The following is an 18,970-nucleotide window of genomic DNA, read 5'->3' as shown; positions in this document are numbered from 1 at the left end:
TAGTCTGTTTGATTTTTTTCCTGTCAGACTCGGACAATCTTATCCATTGTTATATAACATCTATACATTTTATTTTTTTTATTTCGGTTCGGTTGCTTTCCTTCTGCTGCTGACCCCAAAATGTTTTAGAGTTTATACTTTGTTTTGCTCGATACTAACATAACAAAATCAAATTCTGGTGTAAAGCTTGTTTTGCGTAGAGATAGTAAAATTATACGTTATTCATAATTCAAAGGAATATTTTATATTGTCATTTAATTTCTATTTTAACTTCTGCCTACACCATAGTACCTTTGATTTCTATACTCGTCGGAGATAATGATTCATATTCTGTTTTTTCTTTCATTGATACGAGTTTCAATCATGTTTTTTTCTTCATATTTATAGCGTTGGACAACGTCAATTACTATGTTTGACCAGAACGTTACTACATAAAACAAAAATACTGCTGTTAGATGAGGCAACTGCTGCAGTGGACATGGAAACTGATAAGATTATTCAGCAAACAATAAAAACGCATTTCTCTGAATGCACGGTTTTGTCTATAGCTCATCGGATAAATACAGTCATAGATTATGACAGGTATGCTAGTATCAATGATTTTTATAGTATCGTAGTCATGCATGCATGTTAGTAAGTGTTCCTCATTATAAAAACTAAAGAGACAATATTGCTATAACTTTGAATATGTTGGTGACACTTTGCACAATCTTGTACCTTTTGGTTGACCCATTACCAAAACTGGAGCTTAACACGTTAAATTACAATACAGTATTATGAAATTGAAGTTGAAGGTAAAAGTAAAATGTCATGGTCAACTTTTTGGATTTTTGCTCCAGCTTGTAATCACTACTTTATGTGTCCACAACTGAATTCAGCAAACTATATGTTACAGATTTTTGAAGTTATCAATTTAGAATAGAATATTAAGAGAGTACTATTTGTATGATAGTAGAATGTTTCTGCATTGAAATTAATTGATTTGATTACGAAAAAGTGTTCCTTAAGTTATTGTATGTAATCAAAATAAACTCATAATAGATACCAGGATTAATATTTAATACGCAAAAGTGTAGATCGAATGCGAAAATTGAAAAGTAGTTTATAACGATAGTTGAATTATAAAGTGTAACGCAAGAAGAGAGCTGATTTGTATATCATTAGAAATTATCGGTTTCCATTGCCCATGGAAAGTTCCGAGATATAACGAAAAACAAGTATATTGAAAATAAAAATCTTTGAATGAATAAGTTTTACAACATTCTGAAAGATTGGTACCCGTTCCATTTCAACAGCTTATATTATAAGTACACGCTATACCGTTCTCCCAGAATTTGCTGTTGCAATTTCGGGAGACAAAGGAAAACCTTGGACACACCTTTAATGCTGTGAGCTGCATCCTTTCTATTAGATGTAATTAACCGATTAAGTAAAATTGTCAAAAATCAGAAATTAACTCAAGATAAAATTTACAATAAGGTTTAACAAATCGCAGTCATTTCTTAATCACCATGTTATTTTGTTTCAGAATAATGGTTATGGATGATGGTGTTATAGCTGAATTTGATAAGCCCGAAACCCTGCTACAAAACAAGACAGGAGTGTTTTATTCCTTAGCGAAAGAGGCCAATCTTATATGAAGCACCACATTCTAATTCATATACATTTCTTATCATTTTTAAAGTCATATGAAACTTCAAATTTAAAAAAAAGAAGTTGAATATGTTTTACGTTCTTAAAACTTTACTCGAAAAGAAATTAACATGAACTTTTGTTTAGAAGGAAATCTGTTACATTAACAATCTTCATAAATGTACGGATATTGAATTATTGACTTCTCAGACACTAATTCGACGATATTTTCCTGTATGCAAAGATCTAAACTTCGAGACCTCTCGCTATAACACTTTCCAACACAAGTACAAGAAGAATGTCAACAAAAGTGCTCTTGAGAGTAAAAATTAATAACAGGTTCTTAATATGAATAAATCAAATCATTTAACAACTGTTAAGGAACAGTTTAATTTATAAATGGCATGGTACTTTCAATTTGCTTATCTGTCACGTTGTCAAAATTGTTTTTATATCATTACTTACACATTTCAAAACATATGCTGAATGGTGGCATTATTTTACTGATTTTTTTTTTTTTTTTTTGATTTTTTTTATACATATTATGAATTATGAGAGCGTTATTATATTGATATCTTGTTAGTTGTTTTGGTTTAGTCTTTTTTAAGTTTGATTTAATCTGATACCATGTTTTTATCCTGTTATAAAGCATAAAACATGTGGATTTATGAATAGTTGTAAAGTTACACTATTAATCATTCAAATTTTATTAAAAATGATGAGAATCTCTTATTTTAAATAAAAATGTTCATTTTATGCATCAATTCAGGTTTCCTGTATTTTCTTATCCTATATGCAGCAGTGTTCATTTTATAAGTTGTATATACTTTGTTTGACATTTAATCACTCATTGGTATTTGATTATTATTTGTTATTTTTCTTCTGTTATTTTTCTTTAAGTAACATGTTTATGTTATAATAAAAAATATTATAAAACAATTAACGTTATTTTATACTTTAATTAATGAAGCCCGAACATATGGCAATGGCGTCAGTAGACTTTACATGTTTTTTAGCTGTATTTGTGAATAGACAATTTGCTACAAGAGAGGGACGAAAGATACCAGAGGGACAGTCAAACTCATAAATCGAAAATAAACTGACAACGCCATGGCTAGAAATGAAAATGACAACCAGACAAACAATAGTTCACATGACACAACATCGAAAACTAAAGAATAAACAACACGAACCCCACCAAAAACTAGGGGTGATCTCAGGTGCTCCGGAAGGGTAAGCAGATCCTGCTCCAAATGTGGCACCCGTCGTGTTGCTTATGAGATATCAAATTCGGTTAATAGTCTAATTCGGTAGGTCACATTTATGAAAAGGGAAGGGGATTGTAGTTACGACGTAAGGAAAGATGCAATTTAATATTTTGAATCCATATTAATACAAACTTCAGTTTATACTCTTTTTTAAGTGTGATAAATGACTTGGGACAGGCACATAAAAATGGTTGTGAGTGCTGGCTGAATCCTTCGCTTAACCTGGGACAGTGGTTTTACAGCACAACATAAGAACAAACAATAAATTAGCTGAAAAGAACTATAATCTTTCAGATCGATACAAAGCAGATTGAAATCATCATAATGCATTATATTACTGCTACTGTACTTTTTACTGTTAGTCCTCGAGTGGATCCCCCATGTAGTTCAAAACTCCATATACTTACTTTTTTTGCAATGATTGGTATTTTGACTTCACATTTGAGTTAATTAATTTTATATTTTTACTGTAACAAAGGTTGCTATTTCAGGGGAAAACGGGTTGCTCAAACTGAAATTAACCTGTTTTTGCATTGCAAACGATGCAACGTTTTGATACTTTTTGTCCTTTAATGACTATATTAAACAAGTGAAACTGCGAGCTACTGCTCACTGATGATACCCCCGCCGCAAGTGGATAATATTAATAGTGTAAAAATATGCAAGTGTTCGGTAAACAGGAAGTTGTCGAGTGATGAATCTGAAAACGCATCACACGGTATAGCTGACTTATATAAATCCTGAAACCAAATTTCAGAAATCCTTGTATTGTAGTTCCTGAGAAAAATGTGACGAAAATTTTCAACTTGGCTATCATGTGTAAAATCATACAAGTGTTCGGTAAACAGGAAGTTGTCGAGTGATGAATCTGAAAACGCATCACACGGTATAGCTGACTTATATAAATCCTGAAACCAAATTTCAGAAATCCTTGTATTGTAGTTCCTGAGAAAAATGTGACGAAAATTTTCAACTTGGCTATCATGTGTAAAATCATACAAGTGTTCGGTAAACAGGAAGTTGTCGAGTGATGAATCTGAAAACGCATCACACGGTATAGCTGACTTATATAAATCCTGAAACCAAATTTCAGAAATCCTTGTATTGTAGTTCCTGAGAAAAATGTGACGAAAATTTTCAACTTGGCTATCATGTGTAAAATCATACAAGTGTTCGGTAAACAGGAAGTTGTCGAGTGATGAATCTGAAAACACATCACACGGTATAGCTGACTTATATAAATCCTGAAACCAAATTTCAGAAATCCTTGTATTGTAGTTCCTGAGAAAAATGTGACGAAAATTTTCAACTTGGATATCATGTGTAAAATCATACAAGTGTTCGGTAAACAGGAAGTTGTCGAGTGATGAATCTGAAAACGCATCACACGGTATAGCTGACTTATATAAATCCTGAAACCAAATTTCAGAAATCCTTGTATTGTAGTTCCTGAAATTTTCAACTTGGCTATCATGTGTAAAATCATACAAGTGTTCGGTAAACAGGAAGTTGTCGAGTGATGAATCTGAAAACGCATCACACGGTATAGCTGACTTATATAAATCCTGAAACCAAATTTCAGAAATCCTTGTATTGTAGTTCCTGAGAAAAATGTGACGAAAATTTTCAACTTGGCTATCATGTGTAAAATCAGACAAGTGTTCGGTAAACAGGAAGTTGTCTAGTGATGAATCTGAAAACGCATCACACGGTATGGCTGACATATATAAATGTTGATACCAAATTACAGAAAGGGTGGATGTGTAGTTCCTGAGAAAAATGTGACGAAAGTTTCATGGGACGGACTGACTGACGGACGGACTGACGGACTGATGGACGGACTGACGGACTGACGGACAGACAGAGGTAAAACAGTATACCCCCCCCCCCCCCCATTTTTAAAGCGGGGGTATAAACAGAAATTCTACTAAAAAAGTTTCATAATCGTTATATGCAGTATTCGGGATTTGACTAAATAACTATAGGCCATATCAACGAGATTATCAGTTGTGCGACTTATGTTATATCCCTTTTGTATATACTGAATCTCTTAACGAAAGAGCTTACATGTATGACCTTTTTTAGTGTACTTCACAAAACTACGAATGTCAATACCAATACAACTATGCAGCATTTAAAAGTTATGATTATTTAACATGTTTCATTTTAAAAAATCTTCTGACATGTTAAATACAAATGTGCAGTCTATACCTCTTTAGTTGATCTTATTTTTTGGAAACCATATTTGTGTGTCATAAGGTTTGATAACAATTCTGTTGATCAAACTTACAACAGCTAACATCGACCTTATCGTAATTTCACGTAAAATATAATCTAATGTACGTTTTTTGATTGAGTTAAGCCTGCCAATTGATATTTTATCGTGTGTTTTTCTATGTTGTGATGTTAAGCTATTGTTTCAGAAAAAGGGAGAAGGGTCCATTAAAACGTTTAATCCCGCTGCAAATGTTTGCACCTCTCCTAAGTCAGGAATCTGATGTACAGTAGTTATCGTTTGTTAATGTAATTTATACGTGTTTTTTATTTTATATAGATTAGTTCGTTTTCCCGTTTGAATGGTTTTACACTAGTAATTTTGGGGCCTTTTATAGCTTGTTGTTCGGTGTGAGCCAAGGCTCCGTTTTGAAGGCCTTACATTGACCTATAATGGTTTACTTTTTTTTAAATTGTTATTTGGATGGAGAGTTGTCTCATTGTCACTCACACCACATCTTCCTATATCTATTAGACTTTTTTGGCGTAATTTAGATGGGTAACCGACAAGCCTTGGATTGTACACTATCTTATGAGGCTTAAGCGCCAAAGGTTACACTGTTGGCCTAGAACCATGTACCCTATCAACTCGAATATTAAATCAAAACCTCAAGAAATAATACAATTGAGAATGGATATGAGGAATGTGTCTAGAAAACTACAACCCGACCAAAGATCATAAAACATCCGTAGGCCACCAATGGGTTTTAAACATAACGAGAAAATTCCTCACCCTGTGGTGTGCTTCAGTTGGCCTTTAAACAAAAATGTATACTAGTTTAGTGATTATGGACTTTATACGATTTTGTCGATCTTCAGTTTTCCAAATATGTGACTCTTAGTATACATGGATAAGTTTAATGTTAAAAAGGTTTTTACAAAAGCCTGAAGAGTATTTTAAAAACAATGTTTTAACTGATATGATAAAAGTGTTGGACCGCACGTCATACCGTACCAACCACTAATATCCGATTCATAAAAAAAGATATAAGGCACAGTTAAACCAAACAAAATTAAACAATATATGGGCGAAAAAGATTGAGTGGTACAAACTATTATGGATTAAATTCAATATGTTGTGCAAAACATCCCTTGTTGCTTCTAGCAACTATCCATAGAATATTGTGTATGATTTTCAGAACAAGAAGATGTGTTGGAATGACAATATGCCCTCTCAACACTTACATGTGTCAATATATGTAGTGAACTCAGTCACAACAATCAAATGTTTACATGATTTGATTTATGTGTACTAAGTTTCAATGTGATGTGACCAAAACATCCTTGTAAACTATAATGCATATAAACAGTTACCAAAAGTCTTTATTACTTTAAAGTACACACAGTAGAATTTTTGTATGTTACTCTCTGATCTTCATATATCTGACAAATGTCTTTTTATTTAGATCAAATTATTGTAAATGATATGATAAATCATGATTATAAATACCATGGAAGTGTAATAAAATTAGTTATCGCTATTTTGTTCCTTTTTCCTTTGATATTTTTGTGATAATTTTTAATATCATGCTACTCGCTTGAGATGGAAAAATATCGATAGAAACTACGGAGGCACGTGGCGTTGCTAATGAAATTGACATGAAATTGACAAAGTCAGGTAAAATAGCTATTGACAGATAATTGGTCATCTCAACTCGATTTCTTTTCTCGATTTTGCCGTACCGGCTCAAGCGAGAAAATCTATCTCGTTGAGATGATCAACGATAATCTATAAAAACATTCCTTGTGATCATAAATAAACACAAAAGTTTGATATAAGTTATATTTCATAGTTGTTCGTTTAATTTTTATTGTAAAACCTATAATATCAATCCATTCAAACTAAACCCGCGTCGTGTGCCATAGAGTAAAATATGCCATCTTTATTTCTCAGTAGATTGTCCGGTGCATCAAATTCTACAATAGTACCTTTATCCAGAACCATGATCCTGAAGATAACAACACAGTAATCACTCATAAATAGAAAATGATTGAACGTATTTATATCAAATCAAGTTTAGTTCAAATATTATTGCTAATAATGCAAACTTGTAAGTTATTTAGTCAAGCAATCAGACAAATTTACAAATAGTTTATATACAATGGAAAAGTTTAATGCAGTAAAAGAGGGGCGAAAGATACTAGAGGCACAGTCAAACTCATAGCTTCAAAATAAACTGACGACGCCATAGCTAAAAATGAAAAAGACAAACAGACAAATAATAGTACACATGTCACAACATAGAAAACTAAAGACTAATTAACACGAAACCCACCAAAACTTGGGTGATCTCAGGTGCTCCGGAAGGATAAGCATATCCTGATCCACATTTGGCACCCGTCGTGTTGCTCATGTTATTACAAACCCGGTAAATAGTCTAATTCGGTAGATCACATTTATGAAAAGGGAAGGGGATTGTAGTTACGACGCAAGAAACATATCCGATATCATCAGTGAAACGGTTATTCCATAACGGTCAACCAACTCGTAATGGCGTCCGTAAAATTTACGAAGGGATGATTTCAACTTCACCATTTAGAACTCTTGGTTTAATAGCTTCCTTGTGAGCAGCAATACTCAATAAAGAAAATCATGACAGGAAATACAAGCACGGGAATATCGTATCAATTGGGAGAAATATACTCCGTATGCAGGCGCTGCCGGAATGTTGCTACTTAGAAATGGAAAGTTCACAATTGGGAAGCTGAAATAATCTTTTTTGTCGTAAAGTTTTGTTTTCAACCGATCCTCATTGTCAAGTTTTAGATGTAAGTCAAGATATATAAAATATTTATCAGTTAGTAAGCTGTGCTATAATTTGGTGTTTATTCTCTTTTGCACATTTTTTTTTATGTAAGGTAAATGATAATGAGATTTATTTCTATTCTTTATATTTTCAAATTGTTAAATTAAAATGAGGATATGTTGTATGATTGCAAATGTGACTAACTATCCACCAAAATCGAAATGAAGTAGATTTAATCAAGTATTGGCAACCGTACGACCTTCAATTTTTTTTTATATGTTTACCTGTCGTAGTCCATTACTGTATTCAGTCTGTGGGCTATTGATAATATGGTACACTCAGCAAATTCTTCACTAATTGTCCGTTGGATTAAATCATCTGTTTCCATATCGACGGCAGCTGTTGCCTCATCAAGGAGTAATATATTTGTTTTGTGAAGGAGTGTTCGAGCTAGGCATACTAATTGTCTCTGACCAATACTAGGAAAATAAAAAACGAGAATACGTATGCTGTATAAGGCGTATTAAACCAAATATCTAAGGCCAATACAAAGCAATATATTAATTCTTTTGTGAAGCTGTATTCGGCTTAAGCGAACCAACTAAAAGCTATATGTTGACACAAAACATTTGCGTTATTTAAACACATTAAAGACATGCGTCTCGTCTCGTCTATGTTAGACTTGTTACTGACGCTCTTGCAGTTGAGTGCCAATTCATATACATACAAAGTTGAAGAAGAATCATAACAATAGTCCGAAATCATTTACAAATAAACGAGAAAAACTGAAAAATTATTTATAGACATTTTTGATGATTGATACATATCAAACTTGTTAACAGTTAATTGTATTAGTAACTGAAGGGCTGGACTGATTGTCAGTATTTTTACCGAAAGAGCTAATTAGTATTCTCTCAATGGAAAAGTATTGAAATTGAAATAGTGTTTACATTTGTATTAACGTTATTTCTTCTCTTTTCTGTGAAAATAATTATAGAGTACCTCAGATTATTTCCTCCTTCTCCAAGTTCTGACATTAGTTGCTTTGTCTGGTTCATTGCAAAATCTTTCAAATGGGCACACTCCAGTGCTTTCCATATTTCTGTATCTGTAAACTGTCCTAACGGATCTAGATTTACTCTCAATGTATCAGAAAATAATACTGGGTCCTTCAAAATTATAAATGTGTGATCATATCATTTATGCTACTGTTTCTGAATAAAAAAAATCAATAATTGTTTTCTTCTATGACTTCATTTTTGAAAAATTAGCTGAAAGATGAAAGCTGCATTTATTAAAATTTGTCATTTCGGACTAATTGTAAGACGTAATTATCTAATTGAAAAGTTAATCGGGTTTACAATCATTCATTTATGTTATGTGTTAATTTAAAGGAATGACTTGAATAAACATTTATTTAAATGAATTGTTTACCTGAGGTAGTATTGTTATCTTTCGTCTAAGTTCATGTAAACCTATTGTTGTAGATGTAATACCATCAATTACAATCGAACCTTCTGCTGGTTCTATAATTCTGAACAGAGCCTGCGTCAGAGATGATTTACCTGCTCCCGTTCTTCCTACTATTCCAACCTGTAGTTATAAAAAGGTCACGAAATATTCCCCCAAAAGTATAATTCAAATCATTTGTTTTCGTGTCAAGATAATTGACAAGATTGTTTGTAGTTTTTGGAACATTTTATCATCGACCCATCAGCACATATGCTTTCTTACTGTTTTATACATCTGAACAGAGATGTTTTTGAGCACTTTTTCGTTGAAGTCCTACCTAAGATATATTTAAGAAATGTAAATTTACTGATTCCAATTTACACACTCACCCGCATTTTGAATGTGTAGTTTATTGTGCGGTATGTGACGGATATCATTCCACATTGTCTTCTCGTTGCACTTTTTTTCCACAACTGCTGCTTACACGCAAGACATAATTTTGAAAACTAGCAAATCATGAACTATGCAGGGCATGATGATATTGTGATACGAGTAATAATTATCATTAATGATCTTGTTTTTATCTTTGTAATGTCCAAGGCCACTGTTTAGAATGAGTGTTTTCTTGTCAAATACATGTAGACTACAATTCTATATAATGAAATTTCAATTTGATTAACAGGGGCATAATAATCCCCGTCGACTGCAGTGTGTTGCTTTATTATTGGAAATAACATCTTCATTGGATATGTGGTTCATTAGTTTCACTTGTGCATTAGAAACATATCTGCATGCTATGACGGAACACAGTAATCCCCTTTCTATGAGCTTGAAGATACTCATCATTGGAGCTTAACAATCCATAGTTATAGAATATGTTACTGAACTAAAAGTGGTGTACTTTTCCTGATATGATTTGAATATATTCTATTTTGAGCATCATGATAGCGTAGTATGATCATGTATATACTTCAGATTGTCAAAGTCATATGCTTTTTATTTTTAAACTATACTTCGTGTTAAGACTAGTTATTACCCTTAATGAGTTATAATTTTCTTACTTGAAAACTGAATATTATGAATATGAAATTACTGACAACATCGAGAACAATTTCTTTAACAGTCAAAGAACTTTTTATATGCTATTCTTGCTGTTTTTGGTTCCAAAAACACTTTAATCGGAAGTGCTGGAAACTTCATTTCATAGTTACCATAATCTTATTTTTCATACTCCCTTCAATTTGGGGTCCATCTGTCTCATCGGCCTAATCAAAATATTCAACATCTGTTTTTGGGGTCATTTCGAGTTTTCACTCAAATCACAAATTTACGGGGTATTCAGTGGTCACTTACATCCTAACTTTAGCATAAGTCTTGCCAATATTTTCTGGCTAGAAAGCTCAGACAAAGGCTTATGCTAATTGTTTCGCAGATCGGCTCTCTCTGGCTTTCTACTATATCTTTGGCTACTTATCTGAATCACAGTTCAGATGCTTATCAATCACATGCTTTGGAACCAGGAGAGCGGATTGTGCATAATATAGTGTTTCTGTAGTAGCTTTAAACTAGATTACACACTGGGCACTAACCAGCCGATCTGACTACTTTAAAGTTATGTTTGCAAGCAAACCGCAGTTTGCCTACAACTACACTATTTCTATTTGTTTTTCAAAAAATTCGGATAAAGTGACCATGCACGCTAAATGGCTGAGACAGCCGTACGCCAAAAAAGTATTGTATATAATTGTATATTGTATTAGTTAATATGTTTTGTAGTTTAGCAATAAAATTATATTCCTAGCTTGTCTTGTGTATAAAATGAGAATTATGTATATAATTCAGGTTTATCACAAAAGACGATTTGCCCCTTACCGTTCGTCATTGCATTATCTACATTCAATTATTTTTAGCACGTGAAAACTATTTATAAATTTTCTTTGTTTACGTTGAAGGCATCGCCATTCTTTTTGTTAACCACCTTCCTCCCCTCCACCACCGATAGATTTTACTGTTACACATTACTAGCATGTCATATGGTTTATCTAGTGTATTTTTATATATAGATATCTATATATTATTATTATCATTTTTTTTTCTCATTGTTATAATTGTTGTCTCAGTTGAATGCTAATGTTTTCATACTGTTAGATCATGTGGGTCATTTCGAGTTTTCACTCAAATCACAAATTTACGGGGTATTCAGTGGTCACTTACATCCTAACTTTAGCATAAGTCTTGCCAATATTTTCTGGCTAGAAAGCTCAGACAAAGGCTTATGCTAATTGTTTCGCAGATCGGCTCTCTCTGGCTTTCTACTATATCTTTGGCTACTTATCTGAATCACAGTTCAGATGCTTATCAATCACATGCTTTGGAACCAGGAGAGCGGATTGTGCATAATATAGTGTTTCTGTAGTAGCTTTAAACTATATTAGACACTGGGCACTAACCAGTCGATCTGACTACTTTGCCTACAACTACACTATTTCTATTTGTTTTTCAAAAAATTCGGATAAAGTGACCATGCACGCTAAATGGCTGAGACAGCCGTACGCCAAAAAAGTATTGTATATAATTGTATATTGTATTAGTTAATATGTTTTGTAGTTTAGCAATAAAATTATATTCCTAGCTTGTCTTGTGTATAAATTACTATTTTCTGAAATTACGCCTACTTTAGAAAGTCTCAAGAGTGTTTCTTGAACATTAACCTATGATTTATCGAAATAATTGATTATACAGACATGGTGGTACAAAAATGGAACGATCAACAAATATGATATACAACAACAGACGACAACCACTGAATACAAGGCTCCTTGGGTCACGTACATTCAGAATATGGAGGGGTAAATCATGTTTGCAGTACATATCTGATAGTAATAGTTATTTTCAGCTAGTACGAAGTTAATTACAACTTATTAAAACATCATGCATCATGTACCAAAGACTAAAATAACATACACTTCCCATCCAACATCCAATATATTTAGTATAGGGACGTCATAATTATAGTTTGGTTAAAGTAAGAAGGTGACGGGAACAAAACAATTTTCTAGAAAATTTCTATTGGAACAATATGGCACCAACGCTGTAATATTTGTCAAAGATGAATAAAATTTCAAAAACGATAATTTTTAGATGGTCTAGCATCACAAATTACTTAAACATTAAGTTTACAGAATTTGGCCTGTAGTTTCAGAGAAGAGTGTTTGTGAAAACGGTCGATAATATATTTTTAAACGCCCTTTTTTAAATCTGAACCAAATACTTATCCGGAAATTTTAAAAAGATACAGAAGAACAAAAATTAAAATGACACATTAATGCATTAATTTACTTAGCAAAAAAGTTATGTTAGGTGCAATATAACTCCATACCCTTTCTCCATTCTCAATGAAGCAATCAACTCCACTCAAAACTAGTTCTAATCCAATTCTGTAACGTGTTTTGTAATTACAGAACTTTATTGTTCCCTTTTGTGGCCAATCGATCGGTGGTTTATTTCTCTGTATCCAGTCGGCCTGAAAACAGTAATTAGTATGCATATGCATTCTATCTTTCAATTAGTATTTGTAGCACATGGTTAACTTATGTACTTTAAAATAGAGTTTCAGCTGACCTCATCATGCTAATAGACCGAATGATGTCTTCATTTTCTGTTAAAAATATCTTTTTAATCTTATATGAAAGATGAACTGCCATTAAATGGAGAATATAATTGGGGAATGTGTCAAAGAGACAACCCGTTCAAAGAGCCGAAAACAGCTCAAGGCCACCAATGGGTCTTTAACACAGCGAGAAAATCCCTTACCCGGAGGCGCTGTTAACATGGTTTGTACGAGTATCCTGGGTTTTTTTTAATTTTTTATACTAAATCACTTATAAGTATCTATAAATAAGGCAATCGTAGATTAACGAAATTATATTCACACAATTTGAATGAGAAGCAAATCAGGATAACAAACAAGCAATGAAGGATTCGCAAGAATTCCAAGAGGGAAAACCGCATGAATAGCATTATTTCAATGTTAAAAAATAACCAGATGTCACTTTCATTTTTAGTGACCTCGTGTGACCTCTTCAATAGGTCTGTAAACTTTCATGCCAATGCAGGATGATTGACTATAAAATACCTTTACAGGCATAGCTCGATTAAGATACGATTTTGGGTATTAGAATTTATATTCAAAACTCAAAGAGTTTGGCAAAATTTATATTCATCAAAAAAGAAAACGCAAACCAAAGGTTTTCAAACAAATTTCAGCCATTAGCAAACACAGGCCAATGAGCACCTAATGTTTTATTACTTCGGAAAAGTAAATTTGAAAATGTTTGATCATATTTGCATTATTTGGGTTTTATTTGACTTTAAAATGTCGGCATTTCGTTGCATCCAATATAATAAATACCGTTCATAAGTTCATATTATTTCACAAAGCTTTTATGGTGTTTAATCAAACTTACCTCGGGAGGTAAATGCATATATTCTTCACATCTTTCAATGGATACTACGTTCATCTGCATTTCACTTACTCCTCTGACTACAATATTCATAGCAATAATTATCTGAAAGAAATTAGAGTTGTAACAATGAGTAAAAAGATAAAGACAATAGTACAAATATTGATCCTTTAAAATGTTAAATAAAATGCTTAAAACAAAATAGCTTTAAATTAATTAAGGTCACTCTGTCTGCGGGAGTTGAAACCTTAGTAGGAATCTCAAGAATTTCCTAACTTATCAATTGGGAAGTTAACTAAATATGTTAGATATAGTGTCAATAAGACAGCACCGACAAGTTCGCGGATGATCCCTTCGTGAACTAACAGTCCATGAACAGCGGTATCATCAAATCATCAACATCATCATCATCAGTGTGTAAAATACGTCAAAACACTTAGATAATCAATTGATACGATATTTCCATGCTTGCATTTCCTATCATGATTTTCTTGATAGAGGGTTGCTTCTCACAAGGAAGCTATTAAACCAAGAGTTCCAAATGGTGATGTTGGAATCATCCCTTCGTAAATTTTACGGACGCAATCGCGAGTTGGTTGACCGTTATGGAATAACCGTTTCACAAATGATATCGGATATGTTCCTTACGTCGTAACTACAATCCCCTTTCCTTTCATGAATGTGACCTACCGAATTAGACTATTTACCGGATTTGTTATCACATAAGCAACACGACGGGTGCCACATGTGGAGCAGGATCTGCTGACCCTTTCAGAGCACCTGAGATCACCCCTAGTTTTTTGGTGGGGTTCGTGTTGTTTATTCTTTAGTTTTCTATGTTGTGTCGTGTGTGCTGTTGTTTGTTTGTCTTTTTCATTTTTAGCCATGGCGTTGTCAGTTTGTTTCAGATTTATGAGTTTGACTGTCCCTTTTGGTATCTTTCGTCCCTCTTTTAGATAACATGCGTTTCCGTTAATTCTGTTTTTTACTCCGTACTACCTTTGTTCTTAGGATATAAAAGTTATTTCCCATTTGTTTGATGTAATTGAGCTAGTGGTTTTGCCTTTTGATAAGAGATGTTCTGATTTGAAATTTTTTTCGGTTTTGTTGTTAGTTTTCTTTTTGCTTTCGGTTTCTCTGATGCTATTTTTTTCGTTGTTACTTAAATAGTCTTTGGATTGATTGAAGAGTCAACTCCTGATGAACAATGTTTTGCGCCAGTCGCATGGTACGTCTAAAAAAATATTGTTGGTGATTATAAAAGAACTTTATGGTCTTCAAAGTTTCTACTTAATATGTTCATGACAGAATACATGCCCTTCTGAAAAATTATGCCAACAAATTGATATACCTGAAAGGCATAAGTTAAAGCTAAGCCAATATCTCCACCATTTACATCAGTAGAAATTATGCCAAATAAGGCCACGGCTAAAAGAATCAAATTCCCTAATGATTCAATAAAGATACCAATCCATCTGTGTAAAAGAAATATCATGTATAATGATAATTTTTTGTGCAGACAGTAAACATCAACTTTGATTAGGTTGTAATTTGACCGCGGATTTCGAAAAAAAACGTCAGTTTTTAATCAAAAGAAAAATGCATTTTACATGTGATAATTATTGTACTACACATGACTCGTTTTATTTTCCAAAACAGCATTACATCAATTAGAGGAATATTGTTGTACACAGTAAGTATGGTTGCACTCAGCATTAACAATGATTAAGTGGAAATTGTCTGTCAGGAATATGACAGTTGCTCTCAATTAGTTTGACTTGTTTGATAAAGGCATGTACGTTTTGAATTTTCAATGAAGTTTAGAATTTTTGTAAATTTATATGTTGTTCTGAGTTGAATGTTGTAATTTAAAAAAAATCTATAAATATCTATTGATTTATGCTTACCCCATTCCAGTGTTAGCCGCGTAATAAAAACATGAATTTATATCAAGACGAGTATAAAGTTCATCAATAAATCTATTTACAGATCTGTAAGACCGAATTATGCTTGCACCAGAAATTGTTTCACTGAAGTGGTTATAAATGGGTGATCGGGTAACCGATTCTATTCTCTTAAGCTGTCTTGCTGAAGGCAGATACAGTTTCTATGAAAATAATATAAAAAAAAATCAATAATAAAAAATTTAAATTGTCACAAAAGTCTATTCTCCTCGGATGTGAATGAATTATAACCTACATATCGCCGATATATCAGATTGGCTCGCATGAGATATGTCAACTGTCATTTATATAAACTAAAGAACATTTGAAACAATATTAACAATTGAAGCCTTAATTGGTGCCGTCTAGCGTCTTTATTTTCTGAAAGAAGTTAAGGATAGGCAAGGTCAAATTGAGAACGATCAAGTAGTTAAAGTCAAATTTTTAACAAAAACATATTCAACATGAAATAATCATAAATTCAAAAATGTGTTCAAAAATTAAAATACGACTTATTCAAGACAATGGTTCTGAAAATGAAACAATTTTTCTAGAACCCAACCTTATATAGGGAGAAGTGGTATGACGTATACGCACCACTAATATTATTCAAAATAGAGAATGTGTAATGTGTCAACGTTATGTATACATTAGAAATCTAATTCATAATTGTATTTCAACTTTTTGGAAAGCAAAGAAAAAACATTCATTTTCTTATGAATAACTTATGCCAGCCATGGCGTTGTCAGTTTATTTTCGATTTATGAGTTTGACTGTCCCTCTGGTATCTTTCGTCCCTCTTTTATGATCTAATTTAAAAACATTCTAAGTATAATGTAGATATCGCTTATGTATGTGTCGGTTTTTTTCTTCTTTTTTGTTAGAAGTAGATAAAGAATAAAAATAAAACACTTACAATGATAACGATGTATACTATTAACATAGGTATTATAACAGCCATTGATAATGGAGTCGTCACAATGATAACAACTATTGTGCCAAAAAGCATGAATCCCATGATTGACAACATTCGGAACGTTCTGGGAAATCTGTCATCTATAACGTCGATATCGCTGCTAAAGCGATTCATTATTCGACCTACAGGTGTGGTGTCGAAGAAGGACATTGGAGATCGGAGAATACAGTTCAATCCTCTGTCATGTATATCACCAGTAGCTTTAACAAACCGGGTAAACGCTATCATTCCAAACAAGAATAGAGTGATACCTGAAATGTATCATTACACTTTGAAATAATTCGATATGATTTTATAATATAGTGCACGATGCAAATTATACTAAGTATTGAGTCTCAAATAATACAATTCAAACAAATTGCTGAAATAAATGTCAATGAATAATAATCACACCAGACAAACACACTTTATATTTAATTTGATAGATATCACATTCGCATATTTAGATGTTTTATTAAAACATATCTTTACTTTACTTAAAGTCATCAATAAATCATACATAGAATAAAGAAAGAAAATGAGGATAATATGAGGAGTAAAAGAGACACCGCATGTGCATATATAATGCCATGGTATTGTCGGTTCGTTCGTATTTGACTCGTGTGTTCAAATATACCTTTGGTATCATATGTCTCTCGTTCATAGCATAATTGTCCTAGAAAATATGAAGAGTTTGTGAGAATCAACATATTGTCCAAATGCACATCTTCAGTAAACATATACAACAAAACTGAATTATAAAGTACTATTTATTGTAAACTGTAATTGAAGCAGAACAAACAAACTATATAGCCGGACTAGTAGAAGTAGATCAATATATACACGACTTTTCACAGTTTGGGGTTGAATACAAATGAAATGAATTGCTACTTTTGAAAAGGTTTATCGAACATCTTGATTTGTTTAACGTTTATTCTATCCAAACATTTCTCACCTTGCAAAACTCCTAGTAGGGCGTATATTCCTAGATAATAAAAGGTAATGTCAGTATATGACTGTGTATGAATCAATGTTGCATTTTTTATATAGATGTCCTCTGTCCAGAATGTTATCCAGAAATTCTGGTATATATTCAGTCCTTGCTGTGCTGCTAAGGCCAGAAGGCCCATTATAGTAGCTGGGATTCCCATTGCTTTAATGAACTCTATTAATACAGATAGATTAACCTTCAAGAAAACAATACGTATATATTGATTGACAGATAATAATATCAATTATCAAAATTAAACTAATGAATTTTCAGAACAATGTATCTTAAAATGTTCTGTACCAAGTCAGGAATATGGCAGTTGTTATCAAATAGTTCGTTTCTGTATGTGTTGGCATTTGTGTTTTGTTCACTTCGGCTTTCCTATTGTTCCTGTGTTGTCCTCTTATAGTTGATTTGTTTCCGTCGGGTTTGGTTTTTAACGCGGATTGGTTTTTAATCAACCGATTTATAACTTCTGTAACACCGGTATGCTACTGTTGCCTTTATCTATGTTATTTTTGCGAATAATTATAATCATCTGTACAAATAGATATTATCTTAAATCTTCACTCGAGAGAAGTCGACAGTAAGGAAAGCATACTAGAGATTCTAACCAAAAGAGATTACAGCTACAAAAGAGAATATTTTAATTGGTTTGTGTTATCTTTAATAATCACACAAGTCTTTATATTATTTCATGTCTGTAACATACATGTAATTATAATTTTTCGCGTTTCGAAGTACAGAGGAAACTTATTGTACTAACCGTTTGTTTTTAAATATATGTATGGAAACGTGATATTAATTGTAGTATCACATGAGTGGTCATTTTTCGCGGGTTAATTTCCCTATTAGACCATTCTCTCGCCAATTTCGAACTGGTCAAGTTTAGATTTAATGTTGGTTCACTATTGTTTGATTTTTTTTTTTCTTGTTTTGTACTATATATTGATATTTTGTTTACCAGTACACATTTTGTTTCTGTAAACATAAGCTAATTTTCAGTACTTGTCCAATGTACACCTCTCGAGACGATCTTCCTAGCATAAGGGTATGGACACAGGTTTCCATATCGACTAAGGTAACTTGGTTGTTGGTTTTTCCTGGCCGGCGGGTTCGTTTATGACAGAGTGTTTTTTTTTCAATTCGTATTTAAAGCGTGAACATTGCTTATATGTATATAGATATTATTTGCATAAACTATTATGTGTATTAATGATAGATTATAATAAAATCCGGTTTCCT

The 18,970-nt window shown here is 32.6% G+C and overlaps 2 protein-coding genes across 4 annotated transcripts in view; one reads left to right on the top strand and one right to left on the bottom strand.

The window, feature by feature from the left end:
• Positions 1-2,471, top strand: part of LOC143064508 (ATP-binding cassette sub-family C member 3-like) — a 51,209-nt gene extending 48,738 nt beyond the window's left edge. Inside the window, exons 29-30 of the mRNA XM_076237380.1 lie at positions 388-582; positions 1,529-2,471. Coding sequence (XP_076093495.1) covers positions 388-582; positions 1,529-1,640 — 307 coding nt within the window. The 3' untranslated portion in view covers positions 1,641-2,471. The remainder of the gene's footprint in view (positions 1-387; positions 583-1,528) is intronic.
• A 4,008-nt stretch (positions 2,472-6,479) lies between these two features.
• Positions 6,480-18,970, bottom strand: part of LOC143064506 (ATP-binding cassette sub-family C member 3-like) — a 31,418-nt gene continuing 18,927 nt past the window's right edge. For all 3 annotated transcript variants that reach the window (XM_076237377.1, XM_076237378.1, XM_076237379.1), the window contains 10 exons: positions 17,690-17,921; positions 16,696-17,006; positions 15,744-15,943; positions 15,188-15,311; positions 13,840-13,941; positions 12,753-12,896; positions 9,356-9,514; positions 8,924-9,090; positions 8,206-8,400; positions 6,480-7,123 (listed from right to left, as the gene is read on the bottom strand). In XM_076237377.1, coding sequence (XP_076093492.1) covers positions 7,012-7,123; positions 8,206-8,400; positions 8,924-9,090; positions 9,356-9,514; positions 12,753-12,896; positions 13,840-13,941; positions 15,188-15,311; positions 15,744-15,943; positions 16,696-17,006; positions 17,690-17,921 — 1,746 coding nt within the window. In that variant the 3' untranslated portion in view covers positions 6,480-7,011. The remainder of the gene's footprint in view (positions 7,124-8,205; positions 8,401-8,923; positions 9,091-9,355; positions 9,515-12,752; positions 12,897-13,839; positions 13,942-15,187; positions 15,312-15,743; positions 15,944-16,695; positions 17,007-17,689; positions 17,922-18,970) is intronic.

This window comes from Mytilus galloprovincialis, chromosome 2, assembly GCF_965363235.1.
Source record: "Mytilus galloprovincialis chromosome 2, xbMytGall1.hap1.1, whole genome shotgun sequence".
NCBI classification, from domain to species: domain Eukaryota; kingdom Metazoa; phylum Mollusca; class Bivalvia; order Mytilida; family Mytilidae; genus Mytilus; species Mytilus galloprovincialis.
This window is presented reverse-complemented; position numbering and strand designations above follow the sequence as displayed.